Below are 22,128 nucleotides of genomic sequence, written 5' to 3'. Positions count from 1 at the left end.
AGCACTTTTGCATGATGTACAGGACATGGTCAACATGTTACCACCCAATATTTCCACATTCAGTGTTCTAGATGGACCTTAAAAACAAATGAACAACAACTACAACAACAACAAAAAAACAAAACAAAACAAAACAAAAACACACCAGATAATTAAACAGAAACAAAAGAGCCAGACGTATAGAATGGTAAGACAATACAGATATGCTGTATTAGCAAAGAATAACTGACATTTTTTCGTGGTTCATTTTTTTGGTCAGTAAAACATGTACTTAACCAGAAAAGACACAGGAAACAGGGAAAAAAGAACAGCCTGGAAAAGTTCATTTATGTGGTGTACTGTAAGTATGACTCTGTATGTGTCCGATTATCTGAGCTGATCCAGTCACAGAGGAGCTAACAGGAAAAGTTTCTGACTGCATTCGGAAAGTGGTTCCATTTTCAGTATTCCTCTTTCAGAAAGTATGATGAAATCCAATGAATCCAGAGCCAAAAGACAACAGAAGACCTTCAAATATTTTTTTCCTTTTTTGGCCCGAAAGGTGCATGCAATAAATGCAACTCACTACGTTATACAGTATTCAAATATTTACAATGTCTGTACAAAGTAACATGTATATATATATATATATTTATATGTATATATTTTTAAATTGTGACTACTCAGCTGTGACCATCCAGCAAAAATCTGAGGGTTCAAACATAGTAGAATTTCCAATACTGCCTGTTTGATACATTTGTTAAAGTGCTTTACATCTGTTGTTTTCATCAATATGAATGTAATGGGATTTTGAATTTTTCAGTTGGTGCAGAGTGACATATATGGATGTTATACTATCTGGAAAAAAAGAGTATAAATATGAAAAGGCTGACAGTTGTTAATGTCTGGATGTGGTCCCACACAGTGTCAGTCTGCTATTCATGGGCTTGATGGTACCTTATCCTCACTGCCCCGGTGGACTATGGGAACTGTAGTCATGCAGAATCAAAAAACCTTTTTTTGGTTACATACCACATTCCACTGGATCCCAGACATGCTGTCTAACCTATCCCCTCCCCCGATCCTCCCTACCTTCCAACTAACACAAATTTTTGCTACACCTTTTGCTTCATACATTACAACAAAGTTCAAAACAAACAAACAAATAGGTGAACAAGAAACCAAATCAAGACACTATTTTAAGAAATTTTCAGTGGGTCCGCATTTGAAATGATCGTCTCGCTGGATCATGTGTGACGTGTGCAATAAGGCCAGCTAAACGCATGTATGTGTGTTTGTGTGTGTGTGTGTGTGTGTGTGCGAGTGTGTGCATGTGTGTGACTTTGTGTGCATGTGTGTGGGTTGGTGAGGGGTCTATAGATAGAGATAAGAGACCCAATACACCAGGTTAAAGAGACCAAATGCAGTGGGAAAGAAGATGCGGGCATACGAGTCTATCTTGGCGATGCGGATGTGTAAGCGTCCATGTCTCCAAGCACCTGAACGACAGTCCTCAAAACAGCAGAAGAAGCTGGTGCAGTCCTTTCCGTCCAGACACTCATACCCATACTCCTCATCGCGCTCCTGCATGTGGGTAGCATTGTTCATCTGGATTGCAGCCGCGGAACGTGGGCGGATGTCCACTGTGGGTGCCTGCTTTGCAAAAAAGAGCCACAATCAGAAAAACACACACACGTCCCCACAAAGCACATTGTGGGGACCTATATTCTCTTATCCCCCAGAGGTATAATCTGCATTTACTCTTACCAATGAAAAGTTTTCAATACATCCTTGATTAGAGCCTGCAATCAAATACAGTGACATAAAGCTGAAAACAGAGCTCTTCTTTTGGACCGAGTAATGCAAATTACACCCTGGAGAAGTCATAAAATAGAGCTTAATCTCAGAGAATCTAAACAGTCTTTTGTTTTAAGTGTGTTTTTTTCTTGATTTAGTCAACAGATCATTCTAGTGCTGGGCAACAGATTAGAATTCTTAGCTCTACTCTGAAAATTATTATAATTATTGTCTGTATTAAATTCACATTAGCTATTTTATGTCTTTTATCTCAATTGAGAAAGTGACTTTGAGATATGTTTTGTCTACATTAAGCTAATGAATACTCATGATTTGATTTAATTTTGAGTATTATTCAATTTGTTTCAATCGTGCTGAGACAGTTTAAGCATTAAGTGGGGGTTTATTCTCTTTAATCTGTCTTGCTGAAGTGAACTGTCTTTGAAGTTGTTAAAGGAGATCCCTTTTTAACTTTCACTGCAGAGTCGGAGTCCTTCATCACCTAATTGAATGATGCCATGACTCTGGCTCTCTCATTCACACTCTGGGCAGAAGACCCAACTGACATTCAAATGAGGCCTTTTTTTTCCCTCCCAAAGCCCTTTTATCTATGAGGAGTCTGCTATCCTTGCACAAATCCTTCTTTCTCCACTTGACTAACTAAGCAAAGTTCTCCTGACCTTGCATTTCTTAACTTTGCTGAGTTAGGCTGACCTTTAAAACTATACTGGAACTTACTGGGGACAGCCACATTTTGCATCCAAACTCCAATCTTAGAAGATGGATTCCATCTTCATTTCTACTGGACTACAATTCATTTATTGTGTATACATTTATTTGGGTCTCTTTTGGAGCTTGCCAACACTGTTTTGATGCTATAAGTATTATGTAACAACTGGTGGAACCTTGTGCCAAAAATATTTTGGCACAATGTTTAAGTATCTGTGGCAAAGTTGGACTTGTGAGCCATGTGAATTTAACCTGACCAATAACAATAACAATGGCCATTTTTCCCTTTACAAGCAGTGACATAGTTTCCACGGTAATTTAACGCAATGTCTCAGTGGTCTATCTCTTAGCCTATCACAGACATACAAATATACAGGAGAAGGAACCAGCCATGTTGGACAGCATGTGGAGGAACTTAAGGGAATAGAGCTTAAATTTCCACACAAAAATAAATAATCACTAAAAAGACCGATTTCTTAGGATAAAATTCCACAAACCAGGACTTTGGATTGCTTCACAATCTTTGTATCACTCATAATAAAAGAATGAAAAAATACAAACACAGGTTAGATGTCTAGAGCAATAACAAACTTATTTAAAACAAAAGAGGATTTGAAGAATTATAAATGGAGATATTAGTCATATTTACTGTATGTCCAGCAAATTGTTGCAAGAAACCATTACTGCTATCTACATGGTGGAGTTATGCTATGGAAACGCAATCAGCTACTCTGCATTCAAGCTCACGCACTGTTGGTGATACTTCCAAGTCATGATCACTTTAAAGTCTACATGCATATCCCTGCAGTAATGGACTGAGTGCAGGCCATCAAACGAACAATCTTGTGCAATACCATGACTTTCTGTATTAAATAGGATTAAAAAAGCAATCCCTGTTTCTACGGGTTCCATCATCTCTTGCTAGGTTTTAAGATTCTTTAAATAGAGCCCAGTATATTTGCCATACTGTTTTCCTTTCATGATCCTCTTTGTGAAATATGGTGTAGGCCTATTACATTTGCTTGAAATGTCACCAATTTATGTCAACAGATTCAGAAACAAGCAATCCAGCATTTTGCTCCATTTCTGGAGGCAAGTCACACATGCATGTCAGTCAGTCTTTTTTTTTTCATGTCCTTTTCTTTTTTTTTTTTCCTTTCTTTCTTTCTTTGCCCAGCACTAGTACATCCCTTTGAAAACCAAACCAAAACCCAGCTGTAGTAAAAACGTGACTGAAGAGTGCACGTCACGCTCTGCTTGTCGCACAGCCACTTGGGATAATGGTAGAGTTGGGAGGAAGAGGAGGGGGAACGGGGAGGGGGTCATGTGACTCAGCCCTTTGGAGAGGTTGCGTGGAAAAGCATAGTGGAAGCAGAGGAGCACTCAGACCCAGCCGTGCGACCAGGGCTGGCACTGACACTGTGGCATTTTTACCAGCTTTAACCGGGTGAGAGTAGACAACCTCGTAAGACAGCGTACCTTCATTTTTCTGACATTTTAAACTGTTTGAAGAATCAAATTCAGCACATTCCTTACGTTGCTTTTTACAGTTTCTTAGCCATATTTTAGGTAGTGTATTATTTTAATTTTGTTTATTTATTTGTTTTATTTATTTATTTTAACTTTTTATTCCTCATTATTTTATAAAACAGTTTTATAGCCAAATTCATTGTTAGATGCAAATTCGTTTTTGCTAGTTTCAGGGGAAAAGCCACGAATAAGAAAAACATTTACTGTCCCAAAATTACTCTACATCAATCGTAAATTTAACAAGGCACAAAGGCTTTTAAAATGCTCTTGCACTTACAGCCTAACAATAACTTCTTAAAAAAAAAAGAAACACAAAAAAAAACAAAGCAAAACACAAAAACCTGGTTAAGTGTGCTGAACTCCAGCAGGAAAGAGTAACACTAATTGGGCTGTAAGTCTGCAGGCATGTGGAGGGGGTTGTCTACTTCAGGCTGTTAAGGCTATGCTGACTCTGACTGCAGGCAGACGAAAGTCAGGTTTAAAGCCCCATCGACAAACACACAGGTAGGTTAATAGGCGAGGAGGTGTGGAGAGTAAGCCGCCGCTTTTTATCTTAAATGCTTAATGTGGTGTGTGCTTCATATAAAACCGCCAGCATATGCTTTGCTTTACCAACTGTCGCTGTGAGTGAGGTCAATTAAAATGACTGAATGTGTGTGTGTGTATGTGTGTGTGTGTGCATGTGTGTGTGCATGTGTGTGTGTGTGTGTGTGTGTGTGTGTGTGTGTGTGAAAGGATGAGACCATCCAGCTGGTCCCAAGCAGCACAGCTCAGGAAGTACTTCATTCTTGCATAGGAAGTACTTTATATCTCAGCAGCATTGCTACAGATGTTAGCATGAGAGGTTACAGAGGTTAAGAGAAAGAAGCAGAGTGGGCACAGAGGGGAGAGTGAGAGAGTGAGAGAGCGACAGAGCGAGAGAGTGAGAGAGAGAGAGAGAGAGAGAGCAAGAGCAGTGAGGTGGATGGAACCAGATAGGCAAAATGCGGCAGACACATGCATTCAGTAAATCTGAGACTCAGTACACAGGCAAAATACCTTTGAGGCAAAGAACCGGAGGAGCTTTTGTCCAAACAGGAGACAAAGAAAACATGGAATTAAAAGGAGAAAGAAAAAAGGAAAACAGAAACAAAAATGAAATTAAATATTAAATGTAAAATTAAATAAATAAAGAAAATAAAGAAAGAAAGAAAAAAAGCAGTGGGAGAGAAACCACAATTCACAACAAAACACATCCTCAACAAAAACATAAAGGCACACACACATACACAGACGCAAAAACATAGAAACACACATACACACACGCAAACACACACACACATATACACAAGAGGAAGATGTATGGTGTAATACATCAGACTCTAGACTGGCCTAACTCCAGTCAAGAAAATGATTAATGCAGTATTTCATGCAATAGCTGTGTTATTTGTATTAGGTCTCCCAAATAAACAAGTGTACTGACATCTTAATCATACACTCGGTAATACTGGTGAAAGTCCAAGTTTCCATAATCTACTTTAGGAATCACAACATGCATGAACACATCGTTTCAATGTGAAAGTGACATAGTAACTACATAATCTATGAATTACAACTAAGCATCTTTGTAGTTTGCACTCGAGTGTGCTTCATAGCTGCAGAATTTCACTGTAAGTAATTATGTAAGCGTACATTTTCAGATCGTAAATACCTGACGGTTAATCATGTTGATTCATATAGTCTTGAATCATGTAAATTCAAGACTGGCTTCACTCTAAAATGAGTCAAGCCATGGAATTACTCCATTTCAAAGGAAGAAAATGTTCATGACTTGCTCATGGTTTCTTATGGCGCACGTAACTAAAATGCTACTAAATTGTCAGAGTGTTTTTGTACTTTTCCTTTAAAAATGAATCTGCCAACTTAAACTCCTCTATGCTTAAAAAAACAACAACCAAAAAGCCCCCCATAATTTTGTTTTGGATAGCAAAGAAAAAATCCTTTGCTTTCTTTTATGCAGGAAAAATTCTAAATTTTTACACATAAATATTCACCATCCTTTTCACTTGACCAGCCTGTTGGAAGTGTGATTTCCACTGCAAAGATCGAAAAAGCATCTGAAGCAAAGACATCTGACAAAAGAAAGAGTGCTTTGCAAGAACATCTCCTTGGGGAAAGCCAAACTAGTCAGCCTTCATTGCTCATTCATTTGCACGACATTTCTCTCCAGATTCTCCAAATATGAGATCTCAGAGTCCATTTACGGATCTTAAAGTAGAGCAGTCACTTAGAGTCAAGCTTTTCTTTTCTTTTTTCAAGCAGTGGGAGACGAAATGGACCCGTCACTGTTTGAGTGGACTGGGAGGACATGAGACACCTTCTAGTCAGGTAATCTTGATGTTGAAATCGTAATGGAAAAAGCTGTGATGTGGATTAAGGCCAGGTCCAATCTTACGCTCCACAGTAGACACGCCAAAGGTAGTCCCTAAAGACTGAACTGCTTCCTTACGGGGGAACTCTATCTGAAGCAGAGAGGATCTGGGACGGTCTGTTGCTGTGAGGCTTGGCGGGAAGCATCAGAATTTGTATCTTATTCTAACTTTGAAGCCAGTCATTCAGAAAGACTGCCTGCCTCCCTACCACTATAATGTGATACTTTGAGTTCTTGGACAGAGATAGGCTTCACACAGTTGTGAAGACGAGAATTCCACTCATGCTTTATGTCTCCCAAGAAACTGGAAACCGAAAATCTTAAACGAAGCTTAAATAAAGCATATCCCCAAAACATAAACTGCCTAGAAGTAAAACAACAACAACAACAACAACAACAAAATATAGCTAAAAAGCATCTAAAAGAAAAGTCCAATATGGCTTTACTTGACAAGAAAACTGTATCACTTTGAAGCATCCAAAACTAAAAAGATATCAGAAAACAGTTTGCCAATTTTCCAAAAGTTACAGAGGAGACGATAAACGGTACTTACAGGGTTTTTCTTCTTCTTGTCTTTATTTTTGTTGGGCTTCCGGTTGCTGACAAAGTAGTGCAGTGTTCCATACTCAATCAGGGCGGCAAACACAAAGATGAAACATACGGACACAAACAGGTCCATGGCGGTCACATAGGACACCTTCGGCAGGGACTTCCTGGCAATGGTACTCAGTGTGGTCATGGTCAGGACAGTGGTGATTCCTGGGAAAAGAATAGGTCAATTGATTTACCTGAATAAGAGAATGGACTAATGACTGAGGGTTAATGATTACAGTTAGTGGTTTCTACGCCCTGTGAGTAAGGTTCGTGAATGACCAATTTAAATAAAGACGTGATAGGATGAATTTTTGAACATTACTATGGTGTCAGAAATGGGCATCTGGGGCATTTCTTCATAGGGAGGAACTTCTTCTGAGCCAAACTAACAATCTATGAAAAAATCAAATTTAAGCAATACTAAATATATCATATGTAGATGGTATTTCTTTTAATACAAAATAAGCTATTTAGTAAAGCATATTCTTTTTGAGCATTTAATACAGAGGGTACGGTCAACCACCTTTGTGTTATATGAGAAGTTCACTTAGATCCAAATGCTTCAAAACCAACAGATTCATTTAAGTCAGAGGACTACCACGTTCTTCAGCTTGCTGTAGCTTTCTATCTCATTTTCAAACACACTAAACCTGTCACTGACTCCAGCAAATGAATGAATTTAAATCTATCAGTGTAGAGGAACAGTTAAAGAGAGTGTTTTACTGGCCTTTTGAAATAATGCAGGACATCACACATACATAGAGTGAACATATATGTCAAAATCATAACAATAAATGCTGACCTTGATTATTACTGCTTCATTACGCATAACTGCATTACTGCAGGGTTACATAAAGCAAGTAACTAACATACTGTACATATATATATGTGTGTGTGTGTGTGTGTGTGTGTGTGTATGTATGTATGACTGCAAAACATGAATTGCATGCCAATGACCATAAACGAAAGAGACCAACTGCACTGGTCTCAGTGAGGCATCCTCGCCCACTCCTTGGGTTTGCCTGTCTCTGTGTGCACTGTACCATCTGCCATGATTTATGTCATAGCCACAGATACGGGACTGTCACACAGGAAAATGATGTGCATGTGTACGCCTGTGTGAGTGCATGTTTTAAGTGTGGATAAAATCCTAACCCAAGCAAAAGAAAGCACAGATATGCTCCAGTTACACACTGATCTTAACATTCTCTAGCTCTTCGTCCTCTGCCCAACCCCCCCCCCCCCCCTCACTCTCTCTCTCTCTCTCTCTCAGAGTGCTTTCAGCTGAGTTATATTTATAATCGCAGTAATCAAAACTCTGTGTGTGCTTCCAGTGATTGTGATACTTTGTTGGATGGCACAGTAGGATTAAAAATTATGTCACAGTTGTTAATCCCCTCTCGCAAACAAATGTTTTTCTCCTTCAAATATTACAAGAGGAGCCGAAGTCATTTTTACTGAGGCTCTCATCACACTTTCATTATTATTATTATTAGTAGTAGTAGTGTTAGTATTAGTATTAGTATTAGTATTATTAATGATTGCAAATAAAAGCAAAGCCTAGAGAGAATTCAGGCATAGAGAATGATGTATATCAAAGCTGTCATGTCCTGCACTCAGTATAACTCAGTCAGCAAAACAGCCGTAATGGTAGGTTTTCATCAGAGAAATTATGTAATTAAAAATAATTAAGGTCATGAGGTCACATGCCACGCCCATCTAAGATGACAGTTTTCTGACCATGTCAGAATTTGCTTGAACACGAGGAGCAAGGCTTTCTTGGAGACTTTTGTGTTAGAGGGAAGAACTGTTTTTAAAACTAAAGGGGACAAAATTTTCATATATCCTTCAGATTTCAACATGCCCATGGCTAAGAGTGCCGTAAAAAAAAAAAAAAAATGCTGATGCCGCACACGCTCTCCAGCTGCGTTGCATAATTTATGTCTTATTAAGGGAAGCATAATAACACAGGGCCTGGAAAAAAGGCTCAAATTGGAAGTAGCATGAAACTAGAGCCCCTCGCACTTCCTCAGGAGGAAGGGGTTCATCACGCCATCCAACGTAGGTCTCGCACAGAAAAGGGAAGAGCATAATTAGCAACAGTGGTGCTAATAAATTCCATTTATTCTGCCTCTTCAGATGTTTGTGTTTATGGGCAAGGTTTGTGATTATGGAAATGAATGCTTTGGCATATGTTCTGTGCACTTTGCATACTAGTCAAATCTGCAGGGCTCTCTTGCTTGGTGTTTGTTTAAGACTCTCTGTGAAGGTTTGTTTCTCTGTTTGTATACCTAAGGAGGTCCTGGCTGGTACAGCATCCTTGTTGATCCAGAAAGAGACCCAGGAAAGGACTACAATGAGTGTGCAGGGGATGTAGGTCTGAATCGTGAAGTAACCCATCCTTCTGCTCAGGTCAAAGAAAACCGTCAACACCACGTAGTCTCCTGCAGGACAGAGAACAAAAAAGAAAAGGTTTGAATATATATAAAGAGAGATTTTTAGATGTGACTGAGAGTGAAATCTTCAGAGAATCACCAAACCTTCAGTGAAACATTCATGGTTAGACAAACACCACCAGAAACTTTTCAACCTATTGTTTTATTTCTGAGGTCCCCTGAGGAGATTTCTTTTCCTTAGCAAATCTTTATTTCATGAGTTGTTTTACTAACATTCACACAGCCCACACCAGTAGCAGCATTAAAAAAGAGAATATATTTGCAGTGTTGGTGGTCTGCCCAGAACTGACCGTAGCTATTTTGTAGTAAGTCCTTTTTCATTATCGCATATCAACAAAAAAAATGTTTAAATCTTGCATCCAAAAGTTTTTAGCTGAGGGTTACCAGCATTCGTGTTTCGTTTAATTTATTGATTCTTTTGTACATAGTGTGAAAAAATAGATATTAGAAGTGGGTGAAACATGCTGCCAAACATGACCAAGTATCAAAAGACAAAGAGGATTAAAATAAAAAAAAGACTACAGACTTTGCTCTCATTGATCCACCTAATCCAGAAGGTTCCAGGAGACCTCCTACTCTCTACAGACTCAGAGAGCTTTTCTGATCAAATGCTGAATATATTTGAGACAGATGCCAAAATATCACAAGGATGGATATGGAAGCATAACAGCGCCTTTAAAAGTTTTTTTTTTTTAATTAAACAAAGTTCCTCTTGTTCTTGCCTAATCTACTGCTGAGTGAACCCGCAAAATCACACCCACTGTCTTACGCCACCAAAGAATTTTTCATTACTTTCCACATGTGTGCATGTGTGAGCCTGACCCACCCTTAATCAATTTCCACACTGTACTTCTTTATTACTCAATTATGTGAGTCTGTACAATCGTGTGTGTGTGTGTGTGTGTGTGTGTGTGTTTCCAAGCATACAGCATCATTAATAGCAGAATGCACCTGCGGAGTGGCTGCTTATGGGGATCTGCACTGTTTCCTGTCTACTGGGCACTCTCTAATGGTCTACCTCTGACAAATCTTCCGCGGGTCATGTGCTGCATTATTTTCTTTTTATTAAGACTGCATTAGCAGAGGCCTCAGAGCACCCGCCCCGACGCCCGGGCTGCGTGGAAATTCCCACTTAATACATTTTCAGCTTAGTCAGCAATGCTGGCATCACCATTATATGGACCTCAACATTAGTCATGTTGATGGGCTTTCGCCATAGAGTCTTGTGCTTAGCTGTGAAGCGAAAGAACTCCCTTCGTGCAGGTTTAGAGGTATGTGTTTTGCAAGTCTCACTAGAAAAAGAAACAGCGATCAAGGGGAAATGTGTATTGACAAGGCCCTTCCATTACGTTTGGAGATGTAATTTGTTCATGCCAGCTCAGTGGCGATGGGACGGAGTGTTGGAGGAGGAGGGAAACTACTGCGCTTGTGTTAAGCATTTCTTTCAACCTCTCAATCTTTTGAGGATCAGGCTGAAAGGGATATGTATCCATTATGTTAAAGCTATGTGACTCTCAAGTCTCTTAGCAACATTATAAAAACAGCTTACTGGAAATATGTAATGGACAGTGCCATAAGAACCATGCACTTACGTGGCACAGACTGATGTAAACAGATGTACACAGATCAATAGCATCTAGCTAAAACGTACTGTTCCCTCTGTTCATTTGTTTATTTTTTTTAATGTGCACAGAAACACCATCGAAGATTCAAAGCGGCAGTGGTTCTCCCCTTCCTGATCATTTGCAAGTTCCTGCATTTTCACTACATTTTCATTGAAATGAAATATTGATCACTCGTATTGTGCCGTATCAGGCCCGGCCGCCAACACGCCCCCACCACCACACACACACACACACACACACACTCCGCTCCTTCCCCTCGCCTCCCACCCCACCCGCTTCCAAGCCCCTTGTCTCTATCATCTCTCTGTTCTTCTCCTGCAGCTGAAGAACATCAAAGGGCCGTATTCATCTCTTTTTCCCTTAACGAGAGCTGCAGCGAGGACCTCAAAGCTCTCCCAGCCTGGAGAACTCATCCATCTGCCATTCATGTAATAATCGAACAAATGGTGGAGGTGTTACGCTGCTTGCTCTCCTTTCATCTCTCCAGAAGTGGGGTGGTTGGGGATGGGGATACGTAGCTTTGTTCAAGGGCGTCTCAATCTTCTGTGTCATTCTTATTTCTTTTCTCATTCAGAGGAGAAAAGTTAAAAAAAAAAAAAAAAAAAAAAAAGCTGTCATGACAGGAAGAAAAAAATGTTTTATAAACGTACCAGTGTCTGTTGGGACTCATGTAACTCACATGTATTGGACATACTTTTCATTTTCAAGGATGTATGTATTTGCATCCATAAAGCCATCTGTAAAATAAAATGAGTAACGGACAGCTGGGCAATCAGAACTCTGAACAAACAAACGGTTACAAAGCCGTGTCACCGGCCCCATTAGAATGTTACACCTTCAATGAATGGCTATTTCATTTGTAAAGTCAAAGTAGCATGGGCCAAAGGACATGTACACTAATGGGGAAAAACTGGGCTCCTGGTGATGAGTAAAACACCAGGGCTCTGTGGAAACACGAGAGAGACGTTGCAGCACGGTAATCAAAGTACCAAACGTCTCTTTGGCCAGGCTCTTCAGTGAAAATCTCTCAGTCCTAACCCCTTCGCCCACTGAAGCGTTGAGGAAGAATAATAATAACTTAGCTCCACAGATCGTTTATCACAAATCACTGGCTGAAACCTCTGGGACGGCAGCAAACGGAATTAAGCGAATAACACAGGCCACTACTCATGCTTCCCAACGCAACCAGATTAAACCATTAAAAAAAGAACTCCCTCCAGTTTCCACTGGAGGTGGTGTGGGGGCTCAAAACTGCTTAACCATCACTTCCAAATCCGGAGAGCTCTTCAGTGTAGAGAGGCGTACGGCATAAGAGTAAAAATGGGATGGCACTCCTTGGTTTTTCTGATCTGGCATTCTGCAAATTCAGAATCTAGGGAAGAATTTGTGACAAAATTTGGCCGTCAACCAGTGCGCAGAATCTGCAGAGGAGAAGGACTGTGCTGTGTCATGGGAAAAAAAGAAGAAAAAAAAAAATGCTGAAAAACATGGTTGCCATGGAGACTTTCTGCAGTCCATGGAAGGAGGTCCATGCCTGCGAGGCCAGGCCAGCAGGTCTGTCAATCAAAAAACAGCTCTTAGAGATCATTATCTTGTTTATCTTGTCTTATCTTAGCACGGTCTGGGCTGTCAGTCTCCTCAAATACTCCCTGTCCAGCCAAGAATTATTTTCATCTGACATGGTTATGTCATTTTTTTTTTTTTAGAATATCAGACATATCCAAACCTGTCACAGCCTCACATAATCACACATATTATTCATTGACTGAGCCCTCATATCACACAATTTGTTTTCGGTTTGTGTCTCTGGAATCTTGCCAGCATTAAAAAGCATGAGTTACCCCCATATCTGGACTCTCTTTTACCCTCTCCATAAATGTCAGCCTAGTTCTCTCCCCACATTACGAAATAGGAAATTCACAGCTGTTACATAACTTCACCAAACTGAGTTCACCAGGCTTCTCCAGGTCCCAATATTTCACTTATTTATTTATTTGTTTGTTTATTTATCTACTCTGCACCGTGTCCTCTCTGCACCACCCATCTTAACTGGTTTAGAGAGGCTTACCTCCCCAGACAAATCTAAGTGCTGATGAACACGCTCTAATCCCAGTCGTGCTGGGAGAGGGAAGAAAGTAAAAAAAAATAATCTGCATTTCAAATAAGAGTTCTAATTAGCAGAGGCAAACACTGGGTACTGCAGTTGTTTGTGGTGCAGTGTTTTTATCCAAAACGAAAAGAGGAGGGAGCCATTAGTGCCATTAAGAGAGACCTTGACTAGCAGACACACACACACACACAACAGAAAACGTGAGTTTATCTCCACACATGTTCATATTGAAATGTAATGATATGCATGTCTACAATACTTTGTCCGAAATGGAGCATCAGGCCAGGTTAGAGATAAGATTTAAAAGAGGTTTTGTTTTACGTTGGAGATACAAGGAGACAGAGAGAGAGAGAGAGATGAAAGAGGAAAGAATGAGTGGGAGAAAAGGAAGGAGAAAATGACAGAGCCACAAACGCCAGGCATCAGATCGAGCAGCTTTCAACATAAAAAAAGAAAAGGAAGAAAAGCAAAGCAAAGGAAAAAAAAAAAAAAACTCTTTCAATAAAGAAGCATTAGAAGGATGATGACGTAATGTGATATTCACAGCTAACAAGACTCAGAGAAGCCAGGGCCTAGTCATTGTTTTGGTTGTCATGGCAATCACTTTCCTGCGTAAAAAGAACTGTTTCTGCAACAGGCAAAAGGTGTGGATTTAAAAGGAAAATTCTAAAGACAGATTTCAAAGGAAACAGTAGCACATTCTCACGCCTACATTTTCTGCTACAAAAAAAGCAAAAACAAAATAAAACTTAGCAAAAAAGGAGAATGTTTTCATTACAATGACAATGCTATCATTTTGCCAGTTTTTAGGACTCAGGACCAAACAGAACACTGATGAATTTGAAGCCCTTTCCTCCTGTGTGTGTGTGTGTGTGTGAGAGAGAGAGAGAGAGAGAGGGAGCTTGTGGGCCGTGTGTATATATATGTGTGTGTATTTGTGTGTGTGTGTGAGAGAGACAGAGAGGGAGAGAGGGAGAAAGAGAGAGAGTTCTTTAGCTTATGTTCCTTGGCTGTCGACTCTAACCCCGGCCGTCTCTGTGACTTGCCGGTGAACTGTCAGCAGCAGTGACAGACATTTGGGAGCAGTCCAATAGTCTGCACAGACAGTCAGGGCTGTTTATACAGCGACCCTGTTCCTTTCTCTCTGATTCCCCCATCAACAGCAGCCAGGGCTAGAAACTAACAACTTGCCATATCAATAATGGTCTAGCATTCCCCCGGTGCTCGTTCCGACAAGCATGTTCTACAAGCTATTTTCCTGCTTTCAAATTTAAATTCAGACTCAGAATGAGTTGAAACTGGAAACTAAGCGCTAATGTAATCGGATGGACAAGGCAAAATAATCACGCTGCAGAGACTTTTCCCCTCTCTCCTCTCATTCTGTCTCTCTCTCTCTCTCTTCCTCTCATTCCGTCTCTCTCTCTCTCTCATTCTCCCTCTCATTCCGTCTCTCTCTCTCTCTCTCTCTCCCTCTCATTCCGTCTCTCTCTCTCTCTCATTCTCTCCCCCTCTCATTCCGTCTCTCTTTCTCTCTCTCTCTCTCTCTCTCTCATTCTGTCTCTCTCTCTCTCTCTCTCTCCCTCTCATTCCGTCTCTCTCATTCTCTCCCCCTCTCATTCCGTCTCTCTTTCTCTCTCGCTCTCTCTCATTCTCCCTCTCATTCCGTCTCTCTCTTTCTCTAATTCTCCCTCCCTGCCATTCCGTCTCTCTGTTTCTCTTTCATTCTCTGCTCAAGTTTTTCATACGCAGATGAGAAGCGAACAGGGAAGAAAATGAGTAGTTATTTCTCCAATGCAATCTTTCCTCCTCGATTTATTACGAAACATCCTCGGCCAGGTGTTAATTACAATTTTATTACACTGTCAGACAAAGGACAGATGAAGGGAGGGAAAAAGAGATTTGAATTGGTATTTAACTCTCTCCCACATTACAATCACCCACTCTCTCCCACTCTTTCTCCTACTCCATCTCCGTAGAAACATCCTATCCGAGAGAAAAAGCCATTCAGACGAGAGCTTATTATAGAAGTGTGAAGTTTACTTAAGAGTTAATATATGCACTTCATCTCTCTCTGTCTCTCTCCCTCCCATCCGCTAAACTGATCCTGTGTATAACTGAATGGTCCGCATTTACATATGGGGCCAAACGCTTGTGTGCATACATAATAAGTCCATAACTACTTCTGCAGGTACTTAATGTTACAGAGCTTTCCCTTATTTTGCACTTGTGTCAGTACCACAAAGACACTGTCATGCAGTATTCATCACAGTGTTCAATGTTAGAACTTTTCTATCATCACTATGGATGAATGCATTTTACCTTCTCCTCATAAGGACGTTCACATTAAAATATGAGATTTGTTTTTGTTATTGCTGCGAGAATACTCTTTTTCCCCCCAATGATTCTTTCTCAGAAATATTCTCCAGTCTTCTGAGAGCATTATTTAAGTATATACACTATTTAACTAATGATGACGCCACTGGCTGGGTTTTGTTTAGGTTGCTCACTCTTACAGGGTGCATTTATCAGCAAAAGCTAAACAGTGCTGGACAGCTGGCCAGTGGAGAAAAAAAAAAGTATATATAGTAGTGTATATATATATACATATCAGTAGATTTCATATCCACTAGGAAAATCCTCAGTATTGTCAGTGTCCTCAGGCCAATATTAAGACACAACCATCAAAAAGGGTGAACTTACATATTGTTTCAGAAAGAAAAACAAAAGAGAAATCAAAAAGACTCAATAAACAAAACAAAACAAAAAAAGAAATATTTCAGCTTCCCAAAAGAAGTGCAGGAGGCTTGAAAAAGAAAGTTCCGGAGCTAAATGCTATTCCAGATGCCCTTCCAAAAGCAGGTCAATTAAGTCTGGGTCTTGTATATGGGCAGCTGAGAGGGAGGTTGGGGGGGGGGGGGGGGGTGTAGGATGAGGGGGGGCAGAGTATGAGAAAACAGACTTGGGTTTGGACTCATGCACGTGTCCTCTCATACAGAGCTTGATTGGGCCCATTCATGCCCGAAGCCTCAAGATTTCCGCTGTCAACGTATCATCTGCACGCTGCGACGCTGCAGAATCAGGAGGAGGACGCTGATGTGTCCCAAGGCTTCTGCGACTCACACAGCCCGATGAGCACAGACAAGAGAGCAGAGAGCAGCTCGCCACAGAATCTAGAAGGTCACTCTAAGAATAGCTCTCGCCAAAAAATAAATAAATAAATAAATAAATACATACATTAACCGAAAGGGGGGGGAAAAAAAAGACCGACAATACATCTATCTATATTTATATATATTTAATTTCACACACTTAGGCTCGAACAAACAATGACTCACCTGCTATTAAAACAAAAATCAAGGAGCAGCTAGAGAAACAAGGTACAGCGGGAACGAATGAGCCGTGGGCAGCTTTCCGGATGAGCCTCAGAAGATGAGCTAGCGACCACGCCGGTGGCTGATGCTTTTAGTTGACTTGCTAGGGCATCTGACTCCCTGCCATGAGGCTGGCAGTTTGAATCCAGTGCAAGACAGACACGCCGCGCTGGCACTGAGATGAGGGACGGGGGGGGAGTGAGGTTTTGAGGAAAGAGTGCAGAGGGAAAGAGCCTGTCTAAGGGCAGTGCTGCAGGTTAACGTCTTTTCCCTGAGCTCCTGGAGATGCACTGGCCATGATGCTGAGCAGTGTAAGACCTCAGCCTACTCATTAAGTCATCCTTGCCCCGTGGATAAGGAGTTAGAGTTTGGCATGGAGTAGATCTGTTACTGCGACAAAGAAAATTGCTTCTCTGAATGCATGACAAGTTTGTCTGTACTCGGCTAAACAGCTTTCTTTTCAACTCATTTGTTCACTTAATGTGCTTTGTGGGAAAGTAATGAGAGTGGAGGAGGTCTTCTGTAATATCACCGATGATTAATTTTAGATGCCCACAAAAATGTCTGCTGTCTTAATGGAATAGTGTTGGTTTACGATAACCTAAAAAAAAAAAAAAAAAGTGCATGCTAATCCCCCATCTGTTTCCCTCTCTCTGTCACATTGTCAGTGATTGTAACATATCATTCCCCTTAGTGATAGCGCATCACACTCTACCCATCTCCTGTCATTTCTTCTATCTATTAGTCTCTGTTCCTCTCTTGCTCCTTTATATGAGGTCTCTTTTGAGACAAAAGCTTTTTCAGTGTGGAACAATGAGCAAGACAGGGACTCTGTGTGCAAGGCCAAGATGTCAATGTGTGTGATCAAGTTGTCTGTGTGAGAACACAAAATGGTTGCCGGGATGACAAAGACAAAGTGTGCGAGGTAGCCATTGCAAGGGATCAAGCGCAAAACACATTTAGGCTATGGTGTTTTAAAACTTAACTGCAGGACCACAGATGGTTTTAACTGCTTTGTTGCAACAAAGTGATGTTTACAATGCGGTAGTCACGACTACTCCTCAGGCTTACTAATTTGGTTTCATAACACAGTGTGACCTTGTGAATTGTTTTTTTTTTTTTCAGTTGTTTCAAGACTGCACAAAGCGCCGACAAATCACCATCCATATCCCAGTCAAAACTATATTGACTATATGGAAACATAACGTGAGAACTGGTGAAATATTTATGAATAGCATATTAGTGACTAATAGGCGTGTCTGTTAAATACTCTTGTTGGGTACTCATTTATACACACAGAGAAGTATGTAACCTTACCATCAGTAATAATCAATATTTGGCTAAAATATGACAAAAACCAAAGTACTGACTTATCTGTATCTCTCTTCTTTAGTTCAAAGCCATGCTCACCCGAAAACAACTCATTTACTTGCAACAGGGACCCTCAAGCATCTGACAGAGAAAACAGCTCAAGTTACATCAGCCTTCCATAACGCTTTAATCTGCTACAAACACGAAAAAAACTTCACTTGAAAGAAAGAACTGACTCTTGGGAATAACTGAGGTCTATGACAAACACTAAAGCTGGTAAACTTCATGTAAGTCAGCATATATGTATGTTGTATATCATCTGGTACTCTTGCAAAGCTTATGTTTAGGATTGGAAAATATGCCGTGTATGGTAAAATCAGGCCAATGGTGTCCAGTTGTCACGGCTGGTGGTGTGGTGCAGGACCCAAGTGCAAAGACACGATGGTTGAAGGTGAAAAAACGGAAGGCTTTACTTAAAATGAAGACCATAATACAGTGCAAACAAATAACAAAAGCCGATAACAAAAAGGTGCAGCATGACAGTGCGCAAAATACACAAACAACGATAGACAAAGACAAGGCAAACACTAGGACTTAAATAGAAGGAAAACTAATCAGGGCAAAACAGGATTGGGCGAAATTAACAAGGTAATAATCAGACAAACGGGAACAGGTGAGGGGCGGAGACAGGCACAGAACAAGAGCACAAAGACATGGCAGTGCAGGTTGTGACACCAGTTGTCAACTTTAGCTGGTTTCTTAGCCTTCTCGAGTCTCAGGGTTTTTTTTTTTTGTGGTTCTCTACATGAGTAAGATACTTTTAAGGTCCAGTATCATTTGCTGTTGTTGTCACACTCTTTTTGTCTTATATCTGAGCTCACTGTCTTTCCTTTTGATGACTCCAGTCTTTTCATGTCATGCCTGAGAATCCTACGACAGTGACTGCCCAGCAGTATTTTTCTTTCTTTCTTTCTTTCTTTCTTTCTTTCTGTGCTTTTTGTTGAAAGCTGAAATTTGACCGTGCTCTTGCTGTGTTCTTTGATCGCAGTTTAAACAGGTGTTTCCTGACAGGTAAGGTTCTGCTTGTCATCCTGGAGAGAAGTCCTTGTGCAGGTGAACCCAAGGTCAAGTTTCAAGGGTTTTTTTGGGGTTTTTTTTTGAATATTCAGCAGCTTAGTGGCCAGAGCGGTCCCATCTCCTTTCTGAGGCTTCAGTGCGGAACTTTGCCCTACACAGCTCCTTTTCTGTAAAGCATATTTTCAGGACAGCTGGCAATATAATTGATGCCCCATGACTTGGCACATTCACTGAAGCTCTGGCTTGTAAACTGTGTTCCACTGTTGGATCTTACCTTGTGAGGTAATGCCATTTCTCTCAGAGCACTGATCAGTGTTTGCCCCATTAATTGCATCCTTGCTGTAAGATTTCGTTCAGATCTTGAAGGGGAAGTATCTTTAGCCGAGTTCTCTCAAAACTGTCGAAGGTGATGGGGGGAAATCAGCTGAACTGTCATCACCTTGTCGTTATGTGAAATGTTGTAATGAGCTCTTCAATGGTGACCACTGAAGTGAGTCTACCAGAGAGAGTGAACCCCATTTCCTGCACATAACTGTCAGGAAAAAACTTGCTCAACTTACTTCTCAGTTGGCTTTAGACATGTAGGTGCAAGGCAGAGTGTCTTTTACAGAAAATTAATGAAGGGTTGGTGTCCTGTTTCTGTAATGACCAGCTTGCCATGGTTATAGTCATAAAATGACAAAAAATAATCCATCCTGTAACTGAGAGTTTCGTTTCTTTTCATTTCTGATGATATGCCACAATGCTTACGTATATTTCAGTAACCGCTGGAGATAATACTGGAATAATTTACTGACTGATTGATTGATAAAACAGCACATGAAATTGCATATTAAGAAACTGAAGTGAACGGGTAAAAGCATTAGAATTCAAAACCTGATGCACTAACAGCTCAGTCACGAATGTCAGGTTTTTTTTTTTTTATTAAGATAGCCTTCAAAGATTTGCTCCAGGGATGGCTGGAAGAAGCTGAACTGATCCTGATAGACATCCTTTGCGAAGGTGAACTGAGGGTGAAGAGAAAAGTAAAGAATCATCATCAACTTTCATCTGCCAAAACAACATTTTTTTTTTTTTTTTTTTGCTTCTAGCAAAGACACTACGGTGGCATTAGACAGCTGAGTTACCACTGTGATGCCGCTCACACAGTCTGTGAAAGCTGATGAATATGGATGAGAGTTTCGTTTAAAGGTTAAGGATTTTGATAGAGATGCAAATTTTGTCATTGCTTCTCTTTCTTTGGTGACAACCACTGAGGACACCGGTGGCTCTGGTGGGTATTTCTCTCCACTATGAGTGTGCTTCTGGTTGCTTTTCTTTGCCTTTGTATCACAGTTCTCAAGATGGTTACCAGTATGGATGCTGGTGTTATCAGTTTTCTCACAGTGCCTCACTGATTTGAAGGTGCCCACTGAAACTGAGCTGCATTTTAAATTCCATTGGTTTTCCAATTATTACCACAGAGACAAACGATCTCTACTCTGTTCTTCACATTATCCACTTACGCAGTGCTGGTTTCACCAGCCTCCAATGAGAGTTCGTCAAAAGATGTGAAAAGATTCTCTACTCCTGCTTGTGTCTGCCTTTGTGGTAACTGATTCATAGGTTTGTAGTGCCTCTCATAGAGATCTGTAGTGTGATTTGAAGAAGTTGAATTTCTCACAGCTACAGCACTGCTGCCTGTAAGTTTTTAAGTGATTCACGCCTGGGAAGGTGACGTCTGCCACAGTGTCTGCAGTTTAAAATGTCCCTTGCTTCCCGTCGCTTCGTACAGGATTTTGAGTTGGCTCCTCTGTGTGCTTTTTGAGTTGCATGGGCCACAGTGTCGACGATGACTGATTAATTACATAGTCTTCCAAAAGCTTTCACATGCTGTTCAGTGAGGTCGGTAATTTGGCCAATAGAAACAGCTTTGGTAAGCATTAGTTCACTTTCTCTGAGAAAGTGACTGATGTGGAGATGACCAATAACGTAAAAATACTGGGTCCCTCCCACATTGTGACCATCTCTGGGGATCCCTCCATCACACTCCTTAACAAATCCCAACGATCCAACCCTTGCTCTGCTTTCATATGCTAGCATAGGTTTAGGTAATCTAGCAAAATACAACTATTTTGCCTTACACACAGAATCACAGAGGCAAAACAACATGTTGTAATCACTGAATAAGTCAATATACGTGGACAGCCATAATACTGACCCATCTCAAAAATTCAGTGTTTCAGTGTAAATGCAGTGCCAAGCAAAGGCCATATGATGCGTATCACAAAGTTTATTATTCTTTTTTTTTTCTATTCATTTTGCTCTTCTGAAACACAAAGTGTTTTCATCTTTGTTCACAAGTGAAGATAACCTGAAAGTTAGCCCTACATGGTTTGATTATTTGTACAGATAGCTTGAACTTGCGGGCAAGTATCTAAGTCACACGTGCATGCTTGCTCATTCTTGCGTATGTCAAAGGTTTTAGGCCTGTTTTGTTTCGCTTTGGTTTTTTTTTTCTTGTTTTTTTTTTCACACAAAGGGCACCTTATGCTCTCTTTGCCTCCATCCCTTACTTGTTATCTCTCTCTCTCTCTCTCTCTCTCTCTCTCTCTCTATCTCCCCACCTCTCTCTCTGATCTGACCTGACCCGCCAGCTGTCGAATGGGTGAGCAGCCGTCGGCTGTTGGCTTAACCCCACCTCTGACCAGTTAAGGTCCCATTACACTTTCCCAGACACAGGCCTTCCATGCACCAAAATAAATAAACAACAATAAAAGTAACAGCCATGGTTCTTTGTTGCTTTTTCGCCTTTTAGATTGTGGTTTACTGTTTCCTGTCATGACTTGCCATTGCTAAGAAAAACTGACAGATACGGAGCAGCTGGAGGACCTGAATCTCCTCTATCTCTGAGGGGATACACTGTGGGGATAAGGACCGGCTTCTGAGAGACGGTGCCATGTGACATTGGTACAGTGCGGTCGATTTTTTTCATGACTTTGCCACGGGAAGGACGCAAACAAAAAGCGACACACAACCTCCTTAAAAGCCAGCTCCACAGGAAAGCAGATGGCATTTCCATTTTTCCCTTTTTTTTTTTTTTTCATGGAAATGCCATGATCCATTACAATTCATTTCAGTCTGAAACAGTTGGAAAGTG

The 22,128-nt window shown here is 40.7% G+C and overlaps 1 protein-coding gene across 1 annotated transcript in view; it reads right to left on the bottom strand.

Moving 5' to 3' along the window:
• Positions 1–1,353: 1,353 nt before the first annotated feature.
• Positions 1,354–22,128, bottom strand: part of gabrg2 (gamma-aminobutyric acid type A receptor subunit gamma2) — a 39,673-nt gene continuing 18,898 nt past the window's right edge. Inside the window, exons 7-10 of the mRNA XM_030794033.1 lie at positions 9,331–9,483; positions 6,999–7,204; positions 5,074–5,097; positions 1,354–1,632 (exon numbers count right to left, since the gene is read on the bottom strand). Coding sequence (XP_030649893.1) covers positions 1,354–1,632; positions 5,074–5,097; positions 6,999–7,204; positions 9,331–9,483 — 662 coding nt within the window. The remainder of the gene's footprint in view (positions 1,633–5,073; positions 5,098–6,998; positions 7,205–9,330; positions 9,484–22,128) is intronic.

Source organism: Chanos chanos, chromosome 16, assembly GCF_902362185.1.
Source record: "Chanos chanos chromosome 16, fChaCha1.1, whole genome shotgun sequence".
In the NCBI taxonomy this organism is placed as follows: Eukaryota; Metazoa; Chordata; class Actinopteri; order Gonorynchiformes; family Chanidae; genus Chanos; species Chanos chanos.
Note: the sequence above shows the minus strand (reverse complement) of the source record. Positions and strands in the feature narration are given on the sequence as shown.